The sequence below is a fragment of the Cherax quadricarinatus genome, chromosome 44 (assembly GCF_038502225.1).
Source record: "Cherax quadricarinatus isolate ZL_2023a chromosome 44, ASM3850222v1, whole genome shotgun sequence".
Lineage (NCBI taxonomy): Eukaryota > Metazoa > Arthropoda > Malacostraca > Decapoda > Parastacidae > Cherax > Cherax quadricarinatus.
In genome coordinates, this window is record NC_091335.1 from 27,744,293 (window position 1) to 27,764,980 (window position 20,688).

Consider the following 20,688-nt stretch of genomic DNA (forward strand, 5'->3'; position numbering starts at 1 on the left):
GTGTGCAAGTTCGGTACTAGTCCCTCTAGGATTTTCCAGGTGTATATAATCATGTATCTCTCCCGCATGCAATCCAGGGAATACAGGTTCAGGAACTTCAAGTGCTCCCAGTAATTGAGGTGTTTTATCTCTGTTAAGCTCGCTGTGAAGGTTCTCAGTACATTTTCTAGGTCAGCAATTTCACCTGCCTTGAAAGGTGCTGTTAGTGTGTAGCAATATTCCAGCCTAGATAGAACAAGCGACCTGAAGAGTGTCATCATGGGCTTGGCATCCCTAGTTTTGAAGGTTCTCATTATGCATCCTGTCATTTTTCTAGCAGATGCGATTAATACATTGTCATGGTCCTTGAAGGTGAGATCTTCCGACATGATCACTCCCAGGTCTTTGACATTGGTTTTTCGCTTTATTTTGTGGCTGGAATTTGTTTTGTACTCTGATGAAGTTTTAATTTCCTCATGTTTACCATATCGGAGTAACTGAAATTTCTCATCGTTGAATTTCATATTGTTTTCTGCAGCCCATTGAAAGATTTGGTTGATGTCCGCCTGGAGCCTTGCAGTGTCTGCAATGGAAGACACTGTCATGCAGATTAGGGTGTCGTCTGCAAACGAAGACACGGTGCTGTCTCTGATATCCTTGTCTATGTCAGATATGAGGATGAGAAACAAGATGGGAGCGAGTACTGTGCCTTGCGGAACAGAGCTTTTCAACGTAGCCGCCTCAGACTTGACTCTGTTGACTACTACTCTTTGAGTTCTGTTTGTGAGGGAATTATAGATCCATCTACCAACTTTTGCTGTTATTCCTTTAGCACGCATTCTGTGTGCTATTGCGTCATGGTCACACTTGTCGAAGGCTTTTGCAATGTCTGTATATATTACATCTGCATTCTTCTAGTGCATCTAGGACCTTGTCGTAGTGATCCAGTGGTTGAGACAGACAGGAGCGACCTGCTCTAAACCCATGTTTCCCTGGGTTGTGTAACTGATGGGTATCTAGATGGGTGGCGATTTTGCTTCTTAGGACCCTTTCAAAGATTTTTATGATATGGGATGTTAGTGCTATCGGTCTGTAGTTCTTTGCTATTGCTTCACTGCCCTTTTGTGGAGTGGGGCTATGTCTTTTGTTTTTAGCAACTGTGGGACGACCCCCGTGTCCAGGCTCCCTCTCCATAGGATGGTAAAAGCATGTGATAGGGGCTTCTTGCAGTTCTTGATGAACACGGAGTTCCATGAGTCTGGCCCTGGGGCAGAGTGCATGGGCATGTCATTTATCGCCTGTTCGAAGTCATTTGGCGTCAGGATAACATCAGATAGGCTTGTGTTTACCAAATTCTGTGGCTCTCTCATAAAAAATTAATTTAGATCTTCGACTCTCAGTCTGGTTAGCGGCTTGCTAAAAACTGAGTCATACTGGGATTTGAGTAGCTCACTCATTTCCTTGCTGTCATCTGTGTAGGACCCATCTTGTTTAGGTAGGGGCCCAATACCGGATGTTGTCTCGACTTTGATTTGGCATAAGAAAAGAAATACTTTGGGTTTCTTTCGATTTCATTTATGGCTTTTAGTTCTTCCTGCTATTCCTGACTCCTATAAGATTTCTTTAGCTTTAGTTCGATGTTTGCTATTTCTCTGACCAGTGTCTCCCTACGCATTTCAGATATATTGGCCTCTTTTAGCAGCTCTGTTATTCTTTTCCGTCGCCTGTAAAGGCGACGGAAAAGGAATAAGCCTTGAGCATACATCGAGTGCCACAGAGTTAATCTGTTCTAGGCAAAAGTTGGGGGTCTGTGTTGCTTAGTCTATCTTCCCAGCTTATATCGTTTAGGACTTGGTTTACTTGGTCCCACTTTATGTTCATGTTATTGAAGTTGAATTTGGTGAAGGCTTCCTCGTGACTGATCTCATTTTGTCGGTCTGGAGCTCCGCGCATACATGTTTGAATCTCGATTATGTTGTGATCTGAGTATATTGTTTTTGATATGGTAACATTTCGTATCAGATCATCATTGTTAGTGAAGATGAGGTCCAGTGTATTGTCCAGTCTAGTAGGCTCTATTTATTTGCTGGTTTAAGTTGAATTTTGTGCAGAGATTTAAAAGCTCGTGTGTGTGAGAGTTCTCGTCTGAGCTGCCTCCTGGTGTTACCACTGCAACAACATTATTTGCTATATTCCTCCATTTTAGGTGCCTCAAGTTGAAATCCCCCAGGAGCAAGATGTTGGGGGCAGGAGCTGGAAGATTTTCCAGACAGTGGTCAATTTTCAACAGCTGTTCCTGGAATTGTTGGGATGTTGCATCCGGAGGCTTGTAGACTACCACAATGACTAGGTTATGATTCTCGATGTTTACTGCCAAAACTTCCACTACATCATTTGAGGCATTAAGCAGTTCTGTACAAATAAGTGACTCTGCGATATACAGGCCAACCCCCCCTCTTTGGCCTGTTCACTCTGTCGCATCTGTATAGGCTGTAACCTGGGATCCATATTTCGTTGTCCAAGTGATCCTCTATGTGGGTCTCTGTGAAAGCCCCGAACATTGCATTTGCCTTTGCAAGCAGCTCACGGATGAAAGGTATTTTGTTGTTCGTTGCTGGCTTTAGACCCTGTATATTTGTAAAGAAGAATGTCATCGGACTGGTGGTACCGGTGGTACTGGGGGAACTTTTTTTTCTGGCACTAGTATCTGTATCTGTTGGTTTGGAGTGGAGGCCATCGACTGTGGTTCCACTCCAGAAATGACTGGATTTGGTGTACGATTTCTGCCATTTCCTGCCAGTTTCTTTTTCCTTCCTGGCACTAAAAACCTCTCCCTCTTGAGTGGCTGTGGCTACCCAGGTTTTTCCATGGTCTGGATGTTTTGTATCTTTTTGTCCCCTTTAGATGGTGTGCTTGGCAATTTAAGTTATAGCACTGTCTTTCCTGTACTGAAGAGGGACACATTTCAGGGTGGAAAAGCTTACAGGAAGGGAGTTTGCATTTTCCTGTTGTCATATGGGCACGGCATTTTCTAGGGTGGTCAATGTTGCAAGTCCCATCTGTTTTTCCAGATATTCCATGCCTGCAGATACCAAGTGCGTAATATGTACACAGACTTGGTTTCCGTTTGCCTTGGATTTTTGTGACTGTATTCCCTGTTGGTGCATGTTTTCTTGTCTCATTCCTATCCTCACTAGTACTAACAATGGAGCTCTCACCAGTTGTTTCTGGTAATATATCCTCACTATTACTAGTGGAATCTCCTTGGTTGCGATCTCCTGTGGTATTACTAGTTTGTAATATTGGTTTTATCTTGTCCTTGACTACACTTGTTTCCACCCTACAGCTCCTGTCTCCCTCGAGGCCAGTAATATGCATATCACCATGGATACAGTTACTGTCTACCCGGACAGCACCTCCAGCCTCGCAGTTACTGTCTACCAGGACAGCACCTCCAGCCTCACAGTTACTGACTACCAGGACAGCGCCTCCAGCCTTAGAGTTACTGTCTACCAGGACAGCACCTCCAGCCTCACAGTTACTGTCTACCAGGACAGCACCTCCAGCCTCAGTTACTGTCTACCAGGACAGCGCCTCCAGCCTCACAGTTACTGTCTACCAGGACAGCACCTCCAGCCTCACAGTTACTGTCTACCAGGACAGCACCTCCAGCCTTACAGTTCCTGACTACCTGACCAGCACCTCCAGTCATACAGTTACTGTCGGCCAGGACACCATCCACACTAAGGGCGATAGCACCATCCAGCCCAGACTTTTTATTTTACCATCTGTTATAGAATGCTTCCAGGTTTTCTAAGAAGGTTGCTTTGATGTTATCCTCTTTTAATACCAATGTGATTTTAGTCCACAGATTGATCTCATTTGGGCATACCCAAAAACACTTCCCTGATTTAATACTGCTTGTAGATAATTCTTGAATATCTGCACAGGGGGCATGGCACCAATTTCCACAAAGGCTGCATATAATCCATGTGGAAGCCAGTTTGCTTGTTCGGTTGCAGACTGCACAGGATTTCATAATGTTATTTTAATCAATCAATCAATCAAGTTTATTGTCTATGGTTGATTTACTGTAATTCTACTAATAACCTCTTGAATATTCTACTAATAACCTCCTTAAAGTGAAGATCTGGTTATTTGTATTTCTATTTCTATATGTACTTGTATATTTGGACAAGATTACGCTCTAAGATATTGCTTTAGTAGCTATGGTTTGTGTGTTTGATAAGGGTGCCTAAAATCCCGTTTGTTTATAGTCCGTTTTATTGTCCAACGAATCCGTTTGAAACCGGTCAAGGGTTCGGATCCAGTCAAGGGTTTGGAACCAGTCGGATCTGATCAGTGGATCACTTATTAAACATATCTGGTCGGAGATTGGGCTAACACACGAAGAAACTACTGGAAACTATTTAACCGAGTAATATGTGATTAGACTGATACAAAAGTATAACTTGCATGTTGGAGAACCGGTGATTACTGGCAGCTCCTACAATGACAAACGGTCGAGATCTCGACCCTTATTTATAGCCTGAAGATTTATAGGTCACTGTATTTAGTTTTCCATCTCCACCACAACAAAAGCCATGTTATCACTATAGTTAGCTGGTGAAGATTACTAGAGGAAAGTCGCCCGGTGGCCTCGTGGCTAAAGCTCCCGCTTCACACACGGAGGGCCCGGGTTCGATTCCCGGCGGGTGGAAACATTCGACACGTTTCCTTACACCTATTGTCCTGTTCACCTAGCAGCAAATAGGTACCTGGGTGTTAGTCGACTGGTGTGGGTCGCATCCTGGGGGACAAGATTAAGGACCCCAATGGAAATAAGTTAGACAGTCCTCCATGACGCACTGACTTTCTTGGGTTATCCTGGGTGGCTAACCCTCCGGGGTTAAAAATCCGAACGAAATCTTATCTTATCTTTTACTGGAGTAATATTTGCTTTTTGTTGTGTATATTGCGACCGCTGCTAACTACAGGTTATATGAATTTCCACTTATTATTATTATTAAAGATTCGCCGGTATTTGAATTTCCACTGTATACGTACTAACAACTATACACTGTTTATCATATTTCTACAAAACTGTCCCCTCAAGGAAGGTTCCTTGATGTTGGTGAGGGGCTCTTGATTTAGGGAATTGGATCTGTGCTCCAGTTCCCCGAATTAAGCCTGAATGCCTTCCACATCCCCCCCCCAAGGCGCTGTATAATCCTCCGGGTTTAGCGCTTCCCCCTTGATTATAATAATAATGATCTACAAAACTGTACACTTTCCATATTTCCTCGAGATTTTGCACCTCTTCATATTTCAACAGTAATGTTTTACTCCCTGGTATCACTAATTAAGATAAGATAAGATTTCGTTCGGATTTTTAACCCCGGAGGGTTAGCCACCCAGGATAACCCAAGAAAGTCAGTGCGTCATGGAGGACTGTCTAACTTATTTCCATTGTGGTCCTTAATCTTGTCCCCCAGGATGCGACCCACACCAGTCGACTAACACCCAGGTACCTATTTGCTGCTAGGTGAACAGGATAACAGGTGTAAAGAAACGTGTCGAAATGTTTCCACCCACCGGGAATCGAACCCGGGCCCTCCGTGAGTGAAGCGGGAGCTTTAGCCACCAGGCCACCGGGCCACCTATTATTCAGGTACACTAGCAGACCTGCCTGGGAGTGTTCTGACGACTGCTGGCGACTGTTTACAACATGAACCTGCCTCTTGGCTTAACACTTCTACTTTAAATTTCACCTTATCATTTATTATCCATATACTAGGGTACCACTGTGGTACACACTACAACACTATGTATACTAGGGCACCACTGTGGTACACACTACAACACTATGTATACTAGGGTACCACTGTGGTACACACTACAACACTATGTATACTAGGGTACCACTGTGGTACACACTACAACACTATGTATACTAGGGTACCACTGTGGTACACACTACAACACTATGTATACTAGGGTACCACTGTGGTACACACTACAACACTATGTATACTAGGGTACCACTATGGTACACACTACAACACTATGTATACTAGGGTACCACTGTGGTACAAACTACAACACTATGTATACTAGGGTACCACTGTGGTACACACTACAACACTAGGGTACCACTGTGGTACACACTACAACACTATGTATATTAGGGTACCACTGTGGTACACATTACAACACTAGGGTACCACTGTGGTACACACTACAACACTATGTATACTAGGGTACCACTGTGGTACACACAACACTATGTATACTAGGGTACCACTATGGTACACACTACAACACTATGTATACTAGGGTACCACTATGGTACACACTACAACACTATGTATACTAGGGTACCACTGTGGTACACACTACAACACTATGTATACTAGGGTACCACTGTGGTACACACTACAACACTATGTATACTAGGGTACCACTGTGGTACACACTACAACACTATGTATACTAGGGTACCACTGTGGTACACACTACAACGCTATGTATACTAGGGTACCACTGTGGTACACACTACAACACTATGTATAAGATAAGAGAGATAAGATTTCGTTCGGATTTTTAACCCCGGAGGGTTAGCCACCCAGGATAACCCAAGAAAGTCAGTGCGTCATCGAGGACTGTCTAACTTATTTCCATTGGGGTCCTTAATCTTGTCCCCCAGGATGCGACCCACACCAGTCGACTAACACCTAGGTACCTATTTGCTGCTAGGTGAACAGGACAATAGGTGTAAGGAAACGTGTCGGAATTTCCACCCGCCGGGAATCGAACCCGGGCCCTCCGTGTGTGAAGCGGGAGTTTTAGCCACCAGACCACCGGGCCACCAGCCACCAGACCACCGGGCCACCGGTACCACTATGTATACTAGGGTACCACTGTGGTACACACTACAACACTATGTATACTAGGGTACCACTGTGGTACACACTACAACACTAGGGTACCACTGTGGTACACACTACAACACTATGTATACTAGGGTACCACTGTGGTACACACTACAACACTATGTATACTACGGTATCACTGTGGTACACACTACAACACTATGTATACTAGGGTACCACTGTGGTACACACTACAACACTATATATACTTGGGTACCACTGTGGTACACACTACAACACTATGTATTCTAGGGTACCACTGTGGTACACACTACAACACTATACTAGGGTACCACTGTGGTACACACTACAACACTAGGGTACCACTGTGGTACACACTACAACACTAGGGTACCACTGTGATACACACTACAACACTAGGGTACCACTGTGGTACACACTACAACACTAGGGTACCACTGTGGTACACACTACAACACTAGGGTACCACTGTGGTACACGCTGCAACACTATGTATACTAGGGTACCACTGTGGTACACACTACAACTCTAGGGTTCCACTGTGGTACACACTACAACACTAGGGTACCACTGTGGTACACACTACAACACTAGGGTACCACTGTGGTACACACTACAACACTAAGGTACCACTGTGGTACACACTACAACACTAGGGTACCACTGTGGTACACACTACAACACTAGGGTACCACTGTAGTACACACTACAACACTAGGGTACCACTATGGTACACGCAAGTTATACTTTTGTATCAATCAAATCACATATTACTCGGGTAGATAATTTCCAGTAGATCCTTCATGTGTTAGCTCAAATCACCGACCAGTATGGTTTAAATAAGTGACCCACTGATCAGATCAGATAGACTGGTCCGAACCCTTGACTGGTCCGAACCCTTGACTGGTCCGAACCCTTGACTGGTCCGAACCCTTGACTGGTCCGAACCCTTGACTGGTCCGAACCCTGGACTGGTTTCAAACGGTTTCGTTGTGCACCACCTAGCAGGTTATTAATAGAATATTCAAGAGGTTGCTAGTAGAATTGCAGTAAATCAACCATTCAAATCATTATGAAGCTGTGTGTAGTCTGTGGTCAGTCAAACAAACGGGCTTCCACATGCATAAATTGTCATTTCTGTGGAAATTGGTGTCACGCCCCTTGTGCAGATATCCAAGAACTAGCTACAAGCAGTATTAAAACAGGGAAGTGTTTTTGGGTATGCCCAAATGAGATAAATCTGTGGACTAAAATCACAAGGGTATTAAAAGAGGTCAACATCAAAGCTGCTTTCATAGAAAACCTGGAAGCTTTCTACAACAGATGGGAACATAAAAAGTCCGGGCTGAATGGTACTGCCCTTGATACTGGCCATGTAGTCAGAAACTGTAAGGCTGGAGATGATGTCCTGGTAGTCAGTAAATGGGGGGCTGATAGTGCTGTCCTGGGAGACAGTAATGGGGAAGCTGGAGGTGCTGTCCTGGGAGACAGTAATGGTGAAGCTGGAGGTGCTGTCCTGGGAGACAGAAATGGTGAAGCTGGAGATACTGTCCTGGGAGACAGTAATGGTGAAGCTGGAGATGCTGTCCTGGGAGACAGTAATGGGGAAGCTGGAGATGCTGTCCTGGGAGACAGTAATGGTGAAGCTGGAGATTTTGTCCAGGTAGTCGGGAATTATACGCAGGAAGGAATACATATGAATGACCTCATAGGGGACAGGAGCCATAGTAGGGAAACAAGTGTAGTCAAAGATAAGATAAAACCAATATTGCAAACTAGAAATACCGCAGGAAATAGCAAACAAGAGGACTCCACTAGCAATAATGAGGATATATTACCAAAAACAAATGGTGGGAGCTCCATTGTTGGTGCTAGGGAGGATAGAAGTAAGACAGGGAAACATGCACCAACAGGGAATACAGTCACAGAAACCCAAGGCAAACGGAAACCAAGCCTGTGCACATACTATGCACTCGGTATCTGCTGGCATGGGAAGTCTGGAAAAACAGATGGGACGTGCAACTATGACCACCCTAGGAAATGCCATGCCCATATGACAACAGGAAAATGCAAACTCCCTTCCTGTAAGCTTTTTCACCCTGAACTGTGTACCTCTTCAGTACAGGAAAGACTGTGCTATAACTTAAATTGCCAGGCATACCATCTAAAGGGGACAAAAAGATACAAAACATCCAGGCCATGGGAAAACCTGGGTAGCCACAGCCACTCAAGAGGGAGAGGTTTTTTAGTGCCAGGAAGGAAAAAAAACTGGCAGGAAATGGCAGAAATCGTACACCAAATCCAGTCATTCCTGGAGTGGAACCACAGTCGATGGCCTCCACTCCAAACCAACAGATACAGATACTAATGCCGGAAAAAAAATCCCCCCCCAGTACCAACAATACCACCAGTCCGATAACATTCTTCTTTGCAAATATACAGGGTCTAAAGCCAGCAACAAACAACAAAATACCTTTCATCCGTGGACTGCTTGCAGAGGCAAAGGCAATGTTCGCGGCTTTCACTGAGACCCACATAAAGGATCACTTGGACAACGAAATATGGATCCCAGGTTACAACCTATACAGATGTGACAGAGTGAACAGGCAAAAGGGGGGGGGTTGGCCTGTACATTGCAGAGTCACTTGTTTGCACAGAACTGCTAAATGCCTCAAATGATGTAGTGGAAGTTTTAGCAGTAAAGGTCGAGAACCAAAACCTAGTCATTGTGATAGTCTACAAGCCTCCGGATGCAACATCCCAGCAATTCCAGGAACAGCTGTTAAAAATTGACCACTGTCTGGAAAACCTTCCAGCTCCTGCACCCAACATCTTGCTCCTGGGGGATTTCAACTTAAGGCACCTAAAATGGAGGAATATAGCAAATAATATTGTTGCAGTAATAACACCAGGAGGCAGCTCTGATGAAAACTCACACTCACGCGAGCTTTTAAATCTCTGCACAAAATTCAATTTAAACCAGCAAATAATAGAGCCTACTAGACTGGAGAATACACTAGACCTCATCTTCACTAACAATGATGATCTGATAAGAAATATCACCATATCAAAAACAATATACTCAGATCACAACATAATTGAGGTTCAGTCATGTATGCGCGGAGCCCCAGACCGACATAATGAGATTAGTCACGAGGGAGCATTCACCAAATTCAACTTCAATAACAAAAACATAAAGTGGGACCAAGTAAACCAAGTCCTAACCGATATAAGCTGGGAAGATATACTAAGCAACACAGACCCCAACTTATGCCTAGAACAGATTAACTCGGTAGCACTCGATGTATGCACAAGGCTTATTCCTCTAAGAAAAAGGAGGAGTAGATGTAAAACAGAAAGAGACAGGCGCTCCCTTTACAGGCGACGGAAAAGAATAACAGAGCGGCTAAAAGAGGTCAATATATCTGAAATGCGTAGGGAGACACTGGTCAGAGAAATAGCAAGCATCGAACTTAAGCTAAAAGAATCCTTTAGGAGTCAGGAATCGCGGGAAGAACTAAAAGCCATAAATGAAATCGAAAGAAACCCAAAGTATTTCTTCTCCTATGCCAAATCAAAATCGAGAACAACGTCCAGTATTGGGCCCCTACTTAAACAAGATGGGTCCTACACAGATGACAACAAGGAAATGAGCTACTCAAGTCCCAATATGACTCAGTTTTTAGCAAGCCGCTAACCAGACTGAGAGTCGAAGATCAAAATGAATTTTTTATGAGAGAGCCACAAAATTTGATTAACACAAGCCTATCCGATGTTATCCTGACGCCAAATGACTTCGAACAGGCGATAAATGACATGCCCATGCACTCTGCCCCAGGGCCAGACTCATGGAACTCTGTGTTCATCAAGAACTGCAAGAAGCCCCTATCACGAGCCTTTTCCATCCTATGGAGAGGGAGCATGGACACGGGGGTCGTCCCACAGTTACTAAAAACAACAGACATAGCCCCACTCCACAAAGGGGGCAGTAAAGCAACAGCAAAGAACTACAGACCAATAGCACTAACATCCCATATCATAAAAATCTTTGAAAGGGTCCTAAGAAGCAAGATCACCACGCATCTAGAAACCCATCAGTTACACAACCCAGGGCAACATGGGTTTAGAACAGGTCGCTCCTGTCTGTCTCAACTATTGGACCACTACGACAAGGTCCTAAATGCACTAGAAGACAAAAAGAATGCAGATGTAATATATACAGACTTTGCAAAAGCCTTCGACAAGTGTGACCATGGCGTAATAGCGCACAAAATGCGTGCTAAAGGAATAACAGGAAAAGTCGGTCGATGGATCTATAATTTCCTCACTAACAGAACACAGAGAGTAGTCGTCAACAGAGTAAAGTCCGAGGCAGCTACGGTGAAAAGCTCTGTTCCACAAGGCACAGTACTCGCTCCCATCTTGTTCCTCATCCTTATATCCGACATAGACAAGGATGTCAGCCACAGCACCGTGTCTTCCTTTGCAGATGACACCCGAATCTGCATGACAGTGTCTTCCATTGCAGACACTGCAAAGCTCCAGGCAGACATCAACCAAATCTTTCAGTGGGCTGCAGAAAACAATATGAAGTTCAACGATGAGAAATTTCAAATACTCAGATATGGTAAACATGAGGAAATTAAATCTTCATCAGAGAACAAAACAAATTCTGGCCACAAAATAGAGCGAAACACCAACGTCAAAGACCTGGGAGTGATCATGTCGGAGGATCACACCTTCAAGGACCATAACATTGTATCAATCGCATCTGCTAGAAAAATGACAGGATGGATAATGAGAACCTTCAAAACTAGGGAGGCCAAGCCCATGATGACACTCTTCAGGTCACTTGTTCTATCTAGGCTGGAATATTGCTGCACACTAACAGCACCTTTCAAGGCAGGTGAAATTGCCGACCTAGAAAATGTACAGAGAACTTTCACGGCGCGCATAACGGAGATAAAACACCTCAATTATTGGGAGCGCTTGAGGTTCCTAAACCTGTATTCCCTGGAACGCAGGAGGGAGAGATACATGTTTATATACACCTGGAAAATCCTAGAGGGACTAGTACCGAACTTGCACACGAAAATCACCCACTACGAAAGCAAAAGACTTGGCAGACGATGCACCATCCCCCCAATGAAAAGCAGGGGTGTCACTAGCACGTTAAGAGACCATACAATAAGTGTCAGGGGCCCGAGACTGTTCAACTGCCTCCCAGCACACATAAGGGGGATTACCAACAGACCCCTGGCAGTCTTCAAGCTGGCACTGGACAAGCACCTAAAGTCAGTTCCGGATCAGCCGGGCTGTGGCTCGTATGTTGGTTTGCGTGCAGCCAGCAGCAACAGCCTGGTTGATCAGGCTCTGATCCACCAGGAGGCCTGGTCTCAGACCGGGCCGCGGGGGCGTTGACCCCCGGAACTCTCTCCAGGGAAACTCCAGGTAAACTACAACACTAGGGTACCACTGTGGTACACACTACAACACTATGTATACTAGGGTACCACTATGGTACACACTACAACACTAGGGTACCACTGTGGTACACACTACAACACTATGTATACTAGGGTACCACTATGGTACACACTACAACACTAGGGTACCACTGTGGTACACACTACAACACTATGTATACTAGGGTAATACTATGGTACACACTACAACACTATGTATACTAGGGTACCACTGTGGTACACACTACAACACTATGTATACTAGGGTACCACTATGGTACACACTACAACACTAGGGTACCACTGTGGTACACACTACAACACTATGTATACTAGGGTACCACTGTGGTACACACTACAACACTATGTATACTAGGGTACCACTGTGGTACACACTACAACACTATGTATACTAGGGTACCACTGTGGTACACACTACAACACTATGTATACTAGGGTACCACTGTGGTACACACTACAACACTATGTATACTAGGGTACCACTGTGGTACACACTACAACACTATGTATACTAGGGTACCACTGTGGTACACACTACAACACTATGTATACTAGGGTACCACTGTGGTACACACTACAACACTATGTATACTAGGGTACCACTGTGGTACACACTACAACACTATGTATACTAGGGTACCACTGTGGTACACACTACAACACTATGTATACTAGGGTACCACTGTGGTACACACTACAACACTATGTATACTAGGGTACCACTGTGGTACACACTACAACACTATGTATACTAGGGTACCACTGTGGTACACACTACAACACTAGGGTACCACTGTGGTACACACTACAACACTAGGGTACCATTGTGGTACACACTACAACACTAGGGTACCACTGTGGTACACACTACAACACTAGGGTACCACTGTGGTACACACTACAACACTAGGGTACCACTGTGCTACACACTACAACACTAGGGTACCACTGTGGTACACACTACAACACTATGTATACTAGGGTACCACTGTGGTACACACTACAACACTATGTATAAAACACTATTATCAGGGAAACTGTCTTTTCTCTGACAAAAAGCTCTAATATTATTTTCACTGACACATTAGGCCTAAGTTCCCCTCTGATAGTATGGTTACGCTGCCTTATTGTACACTGATTCTCCTTTTTTGACTCAGTAGATATTATTTTCTGCAAGATTAGTTCTGAGCGATGGAGGGATATATCTTATAAGTTCACTGACACAGTTTAAAGTCCCAGCACGCAAGAGAAACCATGAAAAAACACGAAAAATCATGGCAGCATGGTGGCACAGCCCACTAACCAGCTGCTGCTGTCAATTTAATTGAAGATAATTTTTTTTATCTAAAAATGTTGACATTCTCTCTGAGTTTTAACAGTAAAAGACTTGTGTGCACCAAGTTTGTTTTTTTCTGTTAAATACATTCTTCTTTGAAAACAAATCTTCCTCAGAATCTGTAGATCATGCAAACAATGATCGATCGATCAAATTCTCTATTGTTTACTTATAGTTGCATTAATTCTATGATCCACCATGATTTGTAAATTATCACAATTTGTAATGCATTTCAGTCAGTTACAATCAATTAGATTTCATTCCAGTCTGTTACAAGCAGTTATAAACAATTGTAGACGCACATGAGTAATTTATCATCAGTTATAAACAATTGTAGATGCACATGAGTAATTTATCATCAGTTATAAACAATTGTAGACGCACATGAGTAATTTATCATCAGTTATAAACAATTGTAGACGCACATGAGTAATTTATCATCAGTTATAAACAATTAAATTTAAATATTTCCTAAATATTGTATTATGTATAACCTATGTTACTGGAAATATAAACACATATGCAGTATAATGTGATCCTTTATTGACTATGTTTCGCCCACACAGTGGGCTTTTTCAAGTCACAAACAGAACTACCTGGAATGGAAGGAACGCGAGTATTTATAGTCAGGTTCAGAATGCTGAGGTCAGGTGGAGAATGCTGCATCTGATTATGTACCGAGTGGGGTTATAGTCTAAAATCTTGGAAAGGAGATTGGATAAGTTTGTGAGCAGACCTTCTACAGTGTTCTGTAGAAGGTCTGTTCACAAACTTGTCCAATCTCCTTTCCAAGCTACCCAAGATTTTACTCTATAACCCCACTCGGTACATCATCAGATGCAGCATTCTCCACCTGACCTCAGGACTCTGAACCTGACTATAAATACTCGCGTTCCTTCCACCCCAGGTAGTTCTGTTTGTGACTTGAAAAAGCCCACTGTGTGGGCGAAACGTAGTCAATAAAGGATCACATTATACTGCATATGTGTTTATATTTCCATTGTGTCGGTATTTTATACCATTTATTTCCAACCTATGTTACTGTGTATCACATACATCTAGTATTGTATAAAATCAGCTGTCTGTTGTCTACCTGTATGTCGGGGATGCCATACGTTACCATCGCCAAGCTGTCAGCATATTTCAAATACTGTCAGATCAGCAGACTTTGAACTGCTTGATGCCCCACTGTGAGAGCGTAGTCAGACACATACCCTTAGGAGATCAGGACATCAGACTGTAGGCTGGGCTTTCTACCGCCTATATTCTCAATATACCAGTATAACCATCTCAGTATAACCATCTCAGTGAGTTAACGTTTACCATTACGCCACTTTAGAACCCTCCCCGACAGGTAGACCTAATGTGAGCATGTCTAATGTGTGTAGACCTAATGTGAATACATAATGTGAGTAGACCTAATGTGAGTAGACATAATGTGAGTAGACATAATGTGAGTAGACCTAATGTGAGCAGACCTAATGTGAGCAGACATAATGTGAATAGACCTAATGTGAGTAGACCTGAGTGTAGTAGACCTAAAGCAGGGCTCCCCATAGGGGTTAATATCAACCCCCCTATGTGACGATGGGACTATCGAGAGGGGGTCGATAAATGGCTGGGGGTAAAAGGGGGCCAATAAATATCTGGGGACGCGCTTCGAAAATACAAAATAAAGACATTGATTCTGAACCGCAGGAAAAACTCACTGCCATGACTATGGACTGCGAAACAAGAGTATTGTACGGAAGTAAATGCTTGAGTGAGTATTGGAGCAATGTAAATACCGTTGCTAAATACCCCCAGCTTTGTCCATACATGGTTGTGAGGTAAGACACATATGCAACAGTTAGGTATCTTTATTTCGAAACGTTTCGCCTACACAGTAGGCTTCTTCAGTCGAGTACAGAAAAGTTGATAGAAGCAGAAGATACTTGAAGACGATGTAATCAGTCCATCACCCTTAAAGTTTTGAGGTGGTCAGTCCCTCAGTCTGGAAAAGAGCATTGGACTGATGGACTGATTACATCGTCTTCAAGTATCTTCTGCTTCTATCAACTTTTCTGTTCTCGACTGAAGAAGCCTACTGTGTAGGCGAAACGTTTCGAAATAAAGATGCCTAACTGTTGCATATGTGTCTTACCTAACAATCTGTCGGTATTTTATACCATTTTAATGTCCATACATGGTTGTAACCATGCAAATGCAATTTTAACTAAGCATAGGAACATAGTGAACCTGGGAGAGTCTGGTGACTTACCACTGCAACTCACCAATCACTAATTAAATATCAGTGACCTTGTTAATGGAAATATAAGGACCACAATGGCAATAAGTTACTTTTCTGGGTTATCCCAGGTTCTCCACACATATGCTGATATGTATGATAATCTATGTAAGTGTATTTGTGTATACCTGAATAAACTTACTTAACAGATGTAACCGTCACATTAATATCAACACTCACTAAAAATGGGTATGTTAAATCTTATATTTTTCATAATTTAAGCATTATTTTTTATGAAATTAATAATAATAATAATAATAATAATATTATTATTATTATTATTATTATTATTACTATTATTATTCTTACTCGTAACGCTATTAAAGCACTGTTTATGAAATTATTTTCGTATATTAAATGTTTGGGGGTCGATGAACATTGTGAAACTCCATGAAGGTGTAATGAGAAGCAGTGGCGCCACGAGTACGCAGAAACAACACAGTAAGTGTCAGGGGCCCAAGACTGTTGAACCGCCTCCTAGCATACATAAGGGGGATTACCACTAGACCCCTGGCTGTCTTCAAGAAGACGCTGGACAGGAACCTAAAGTCAGAACCTAATCAGCTGGGCTGTAGTTCGTACGTCGGTTTACGTGCTGCTAGCAGTACAACCTGGTTGATCAGACCCTGATCCACCACGAGGCCTGGTCTCAGACCGGGCCGTGGGGGCGTTGACCCCCGAAACTCTCTCCAGGTATACCTCAGTTGAAGAGTCTGGGGGACTCTTGACCCAATGTGATGCTGCTCATACTAGAGCTTAACAAGTTACTAATAATAATCTTTATTTACTACAAGTATATGTACATGGTATACAGTCCTAGCTGACAACAATGACATACTACTACATAGAAAGCCACTTGTTATGCTGAACATCTCGGGCAAATTAGGTCAGTGTCCCAGGATGCGACCCACACCAGTCGACTAACACCCAGGTACCCATTTTACTGATGGGGAACATAGACAACAGGTGGAAAGAAACACGCCCAATGTTTCTACTCTGGCTGGGAATCGAACCCAGGCCCTCGCCGTGTGAAGCGAGAGCGTTAACCACCAGGCCACCAGACCCCCGTCCGTACTGATGAAGCTCTGGTGAGCAGGAAGCTTTCCACTTTGATTCATTGTTTTATTTCACCTCAAGGTTATTATTTTTCTGTTATCATTGTTATCATGAAAGTTATTCTTCTGTTAGTTATCATTATCATGAAGGTGATTATTGCTTTGTTAGTTATCACTGTTATCGTGAAGGTGATTATTGCTTTGTTAGTTATCACTGTTATCGTGAAGGTGATTATGGTTCTCTCAGTTATCAGAGGGAGCCGAGTTCGATTCCCAGCGAGAGTAGAAACATTGGGCGTGTTTCCTTACACCGGTTGTCCCTGTTTACCCAGCAGTAAAACAGGTACCTGGGTGTTAGTGGACTGGTGTGGGTCGCATTCTGGGACAAAACGGACCTAATTTGCGAGAAATGCTCAGCATAACAAGCGCCTTTCTATATAGTAGTATGTCAGTGATGTCAGCTAGGACTGTATACCTTGTACATGTACTTGTAGAAATAAAGATATTATTATTACTAGTTCTATTTTGCTTGGTGTATTTGCTGTTATCTCTGGCATTGTCTTATCTGTCTTCCACGGAAAATTTGCTGTTTGTTTTATCTTAGTAATCAGTAATAAATGCTATCTTTGCTATCTCGAACACTCTATTGTAAAAAAAAAAAACATACCCCGGCCGGGATTGAACCCGCGGTCAGAGAGTCTCAAAACTCCAGCCCGTCGCGTTAGCCACTAGAGAACTCTATTGTAAACTATATACATCGTGGCATTCTTGTAAGCTATATGCATCGTGGCATTCTTGTAAACTATATACATCGTGACACTCTTGTAAACTATATGCATCATGACACTCTTGTAATCTATATACATCGTGACACTCTTGTAAACTATATGCATCGTGACACTCTGGTATACTATATACATCGTGACACTCTTGTAAACTATATACATCGTGACACTCTTGTAATCTATATACATCGTGACACTCTTGTAAACTATATGCATCGTGACACTGGTAAACTATATACATCGTGACACTCTTGTAAACTATATACATCGTGACACTCTTGTAATCTATATACACCGTTACACTGGTAAACTACATGCATCGTGGCACTCTTGTTGACAATATACACTGCGGCAATTGTCATACAAACCATACATAGTAGGTATAGTGAATGTGGTGTTCAGAAGATGGTGTTCAGAAAGCAGTGTTCAGAAGGCGGTGTTAAGAAGGCGGTGTTCAGAAGATTGTGTTCAGAAGATTGTATTCAGAAGATGGTGCTCAGAAGTTGGTGTTTAGAAGATGGTGTTCAGAAGATGGTGTTCAGAAGATGGTGTTCAGAAGATGGTGTTCAGAAGATGGTGTTCAGAAGATGGTGTTCAGAAGATGGTGCTCAGAAGATGGTGCTCAGGTGTTCAGATGGTGTTCAGAAGATGGTGTTCAGAAGATGATGTTCAGAAGATGGTGTTCAGAAGATGGTATTCAGAAGATTGTGTTCAGAAGTTGGTGTTCAGAAGTTGGTGTTCAGAAGGCTGTGTTCAGAAGTTGGTGTTCAGAAGGCTGTGTTCAGAAGTTGGTGTTCAGAAGGCTGTGTTCAGAAGTTGGTGTTCAGAAGGCTGTGTTCAGAAGTTGGTGTTCAGAAGGCTGTGTTCAGAAGTTGGTGTTCAGAAGGCTGTGTTCAGAAGTTGGTGTTCAGAAGGCTGTGTTCAGAAGTTGGTTTTCAGAAGGCTGTGTACAGAAGTTGGTGTTCAGAAGGCTGTGTTCAGAGGATGGTGTTCAGAAGACAATATATTTTACTCACCTCAGCCATAGTGAGGAAGGTGCTCAGAAGATGGTGTTCAGAAGATGGTGTTCAGAAGATGGGTAGTAAACACCAGGAGCTCTGGTCAAGTCGTTCACATGAATGCTGGGTGACACCTGTGGTATTTATATTCTTGCTCTCCTCCTCTTATCTCCTCTGTCTATCACAGAAAAAAAATATCGTTATTTGTGCACTTTTGGACAACATGCACTGAGGGAACTACAATCTCCACTATTATATACCTCGTTATATTGTAGCTGGATTAATGTATATCAAACATAGGGTAATGTCTTTATTTTCTATATATATATATGAGCGCATCTGTGGACGTGTTCACGTGTTATCAGGGCTGCAGATATGGTAAGGTTGGTATCTCGTTCACTTGTACCAGACAGGAAACTATCCTGTTCAGCCTCCAGATAATGATATCACACTATTAAAAACAACTTAGCGTCTAATGGTTATAATTATATCCATAATTATTAAAAGAGTGGACCGGTATGGTATGTCAGAGGAAGGTCTTGGTCAGACGACAAAAAACTGGAGTCAGGATGCCAAAGCTTACCTAAAACAACTTTCACTCGGACAACTTCCCTCGGTACCGTCCATTTCTTACTTAAAACAACTTTCACTTGGACAACTTCCCTCGGTACCGTCCATTTCTTACCTAAAACAACTTTCACTCGGACAACTTCCCTCGGTACCGTCCATTTCTTACCTAAAACAACTTTCACTTGGACAACTTCCCTCGGTACCGTCCATCCCATCTCTTAAACTGCTCTCCCGGATGCTGCAGGGCGGCTCCTGATCCAAAGAATTACAGTGTCTTTTCCTTTCTTGGATCAAATATAATCACCTCCCATTCCCCAGGCACTTCATGTTCTCTATGGGCTTAGTGCTCTCCCATAAATTTAATAATGACCTAAATAACCGTAATAGCCTTAATGACAGTTTGTGTAGTAATTATGGTAGAGTTACCGACAAGGAGCGGTGTCAAGCCGGCTTGATACCGCTCCTGACAAATCCACAATAAAATGTCACAGCAGATGCATCTGTGCCCTTTTACTTAACAAACTTTGTGTAATAAATAGACTTAAATTTAAATCAGCTTTTGGATGACTTACTAGTGATCGGTTTCAAGAGTTTTTTTTTTTTTTTGGTTGTCGCAGACTGACCTTGGGCCAAGATTATCTGTTGATTGTCTGTTCAACCAGGCTGTTGCTGATAAATGGTTCAGTGAACCGATTAATTGATAAATTAGACATATATTCAGTATTTGGCTATATTTATTGCGGAAACGTTTCGCCACACCGTGGCTTCTTCAATCCATTACAAAGAAGAATGGTGAAGATCAGGAGTTTGAGGTAATCGGTCCCTAAGCCTTGAGCCGATGTAATCAGTCCACCAGTCTTGATATAAATACAGCATATGCGCTGTTGTTGTAGATTCGCTGATATAATCGCCCGGCCTGGGCCTTTTCCAAGAGGTGGCCCGGCCTTGGCTTCTTGTCGAGGGAGTGTCTCAGACCAGTGTCTGCCATTGGAGAGGTACAAGTACCTCCTCATCTTCTGGGACCAGCTGGGACCACGGGGCTTGGAGGGAGAAGCTAGGCACCTTGGTCTGCCACATACCTCACCCTCACTGGGCTCGAAGGGTGTGGCAGCTGCATAGCAGCAGACGATGTCAGAAGATGCAAACGCAGCAAGCACTACAGGATCCTTTTGGAGCCACACACCAGCTCTGGGCATTAGGCCCGAGAATTGGGGAAGCTCAAGAATGTCCCTTGCTGTGTGTGTTGCTGCTGCTACTGCTTCACTTATCTTGCACTTT

The 20,688-nt window shown here is 43.2% G+C and overlaps 1 protein-coding gene across 1 annotated transcript in view; it reads right to left on the reverse strand.

The window, feature by feature from the left end:
* Positions 1-19,016, reverse strand: part of LOC128697399 (cyclic GMP-AMP synthase-like receptor) — an 81,118-nt gene extending 62,102 nt beyond the window's left edge. The window contains exon 1 of the mRNA XM_070094219.1: positions 18,859-19,016. Coding sequence (XP_069950320.1) covers positions 18,859-18,867 — 9 coding nt within the window. The 5' untranslated portion in view covers positions 18,868-19,016. The remainder of the gene's footprint in view (positions 1-18,858) is intronic.
* Positions 19,017-20,688: the final 1,672 nt, after the last annotated feature.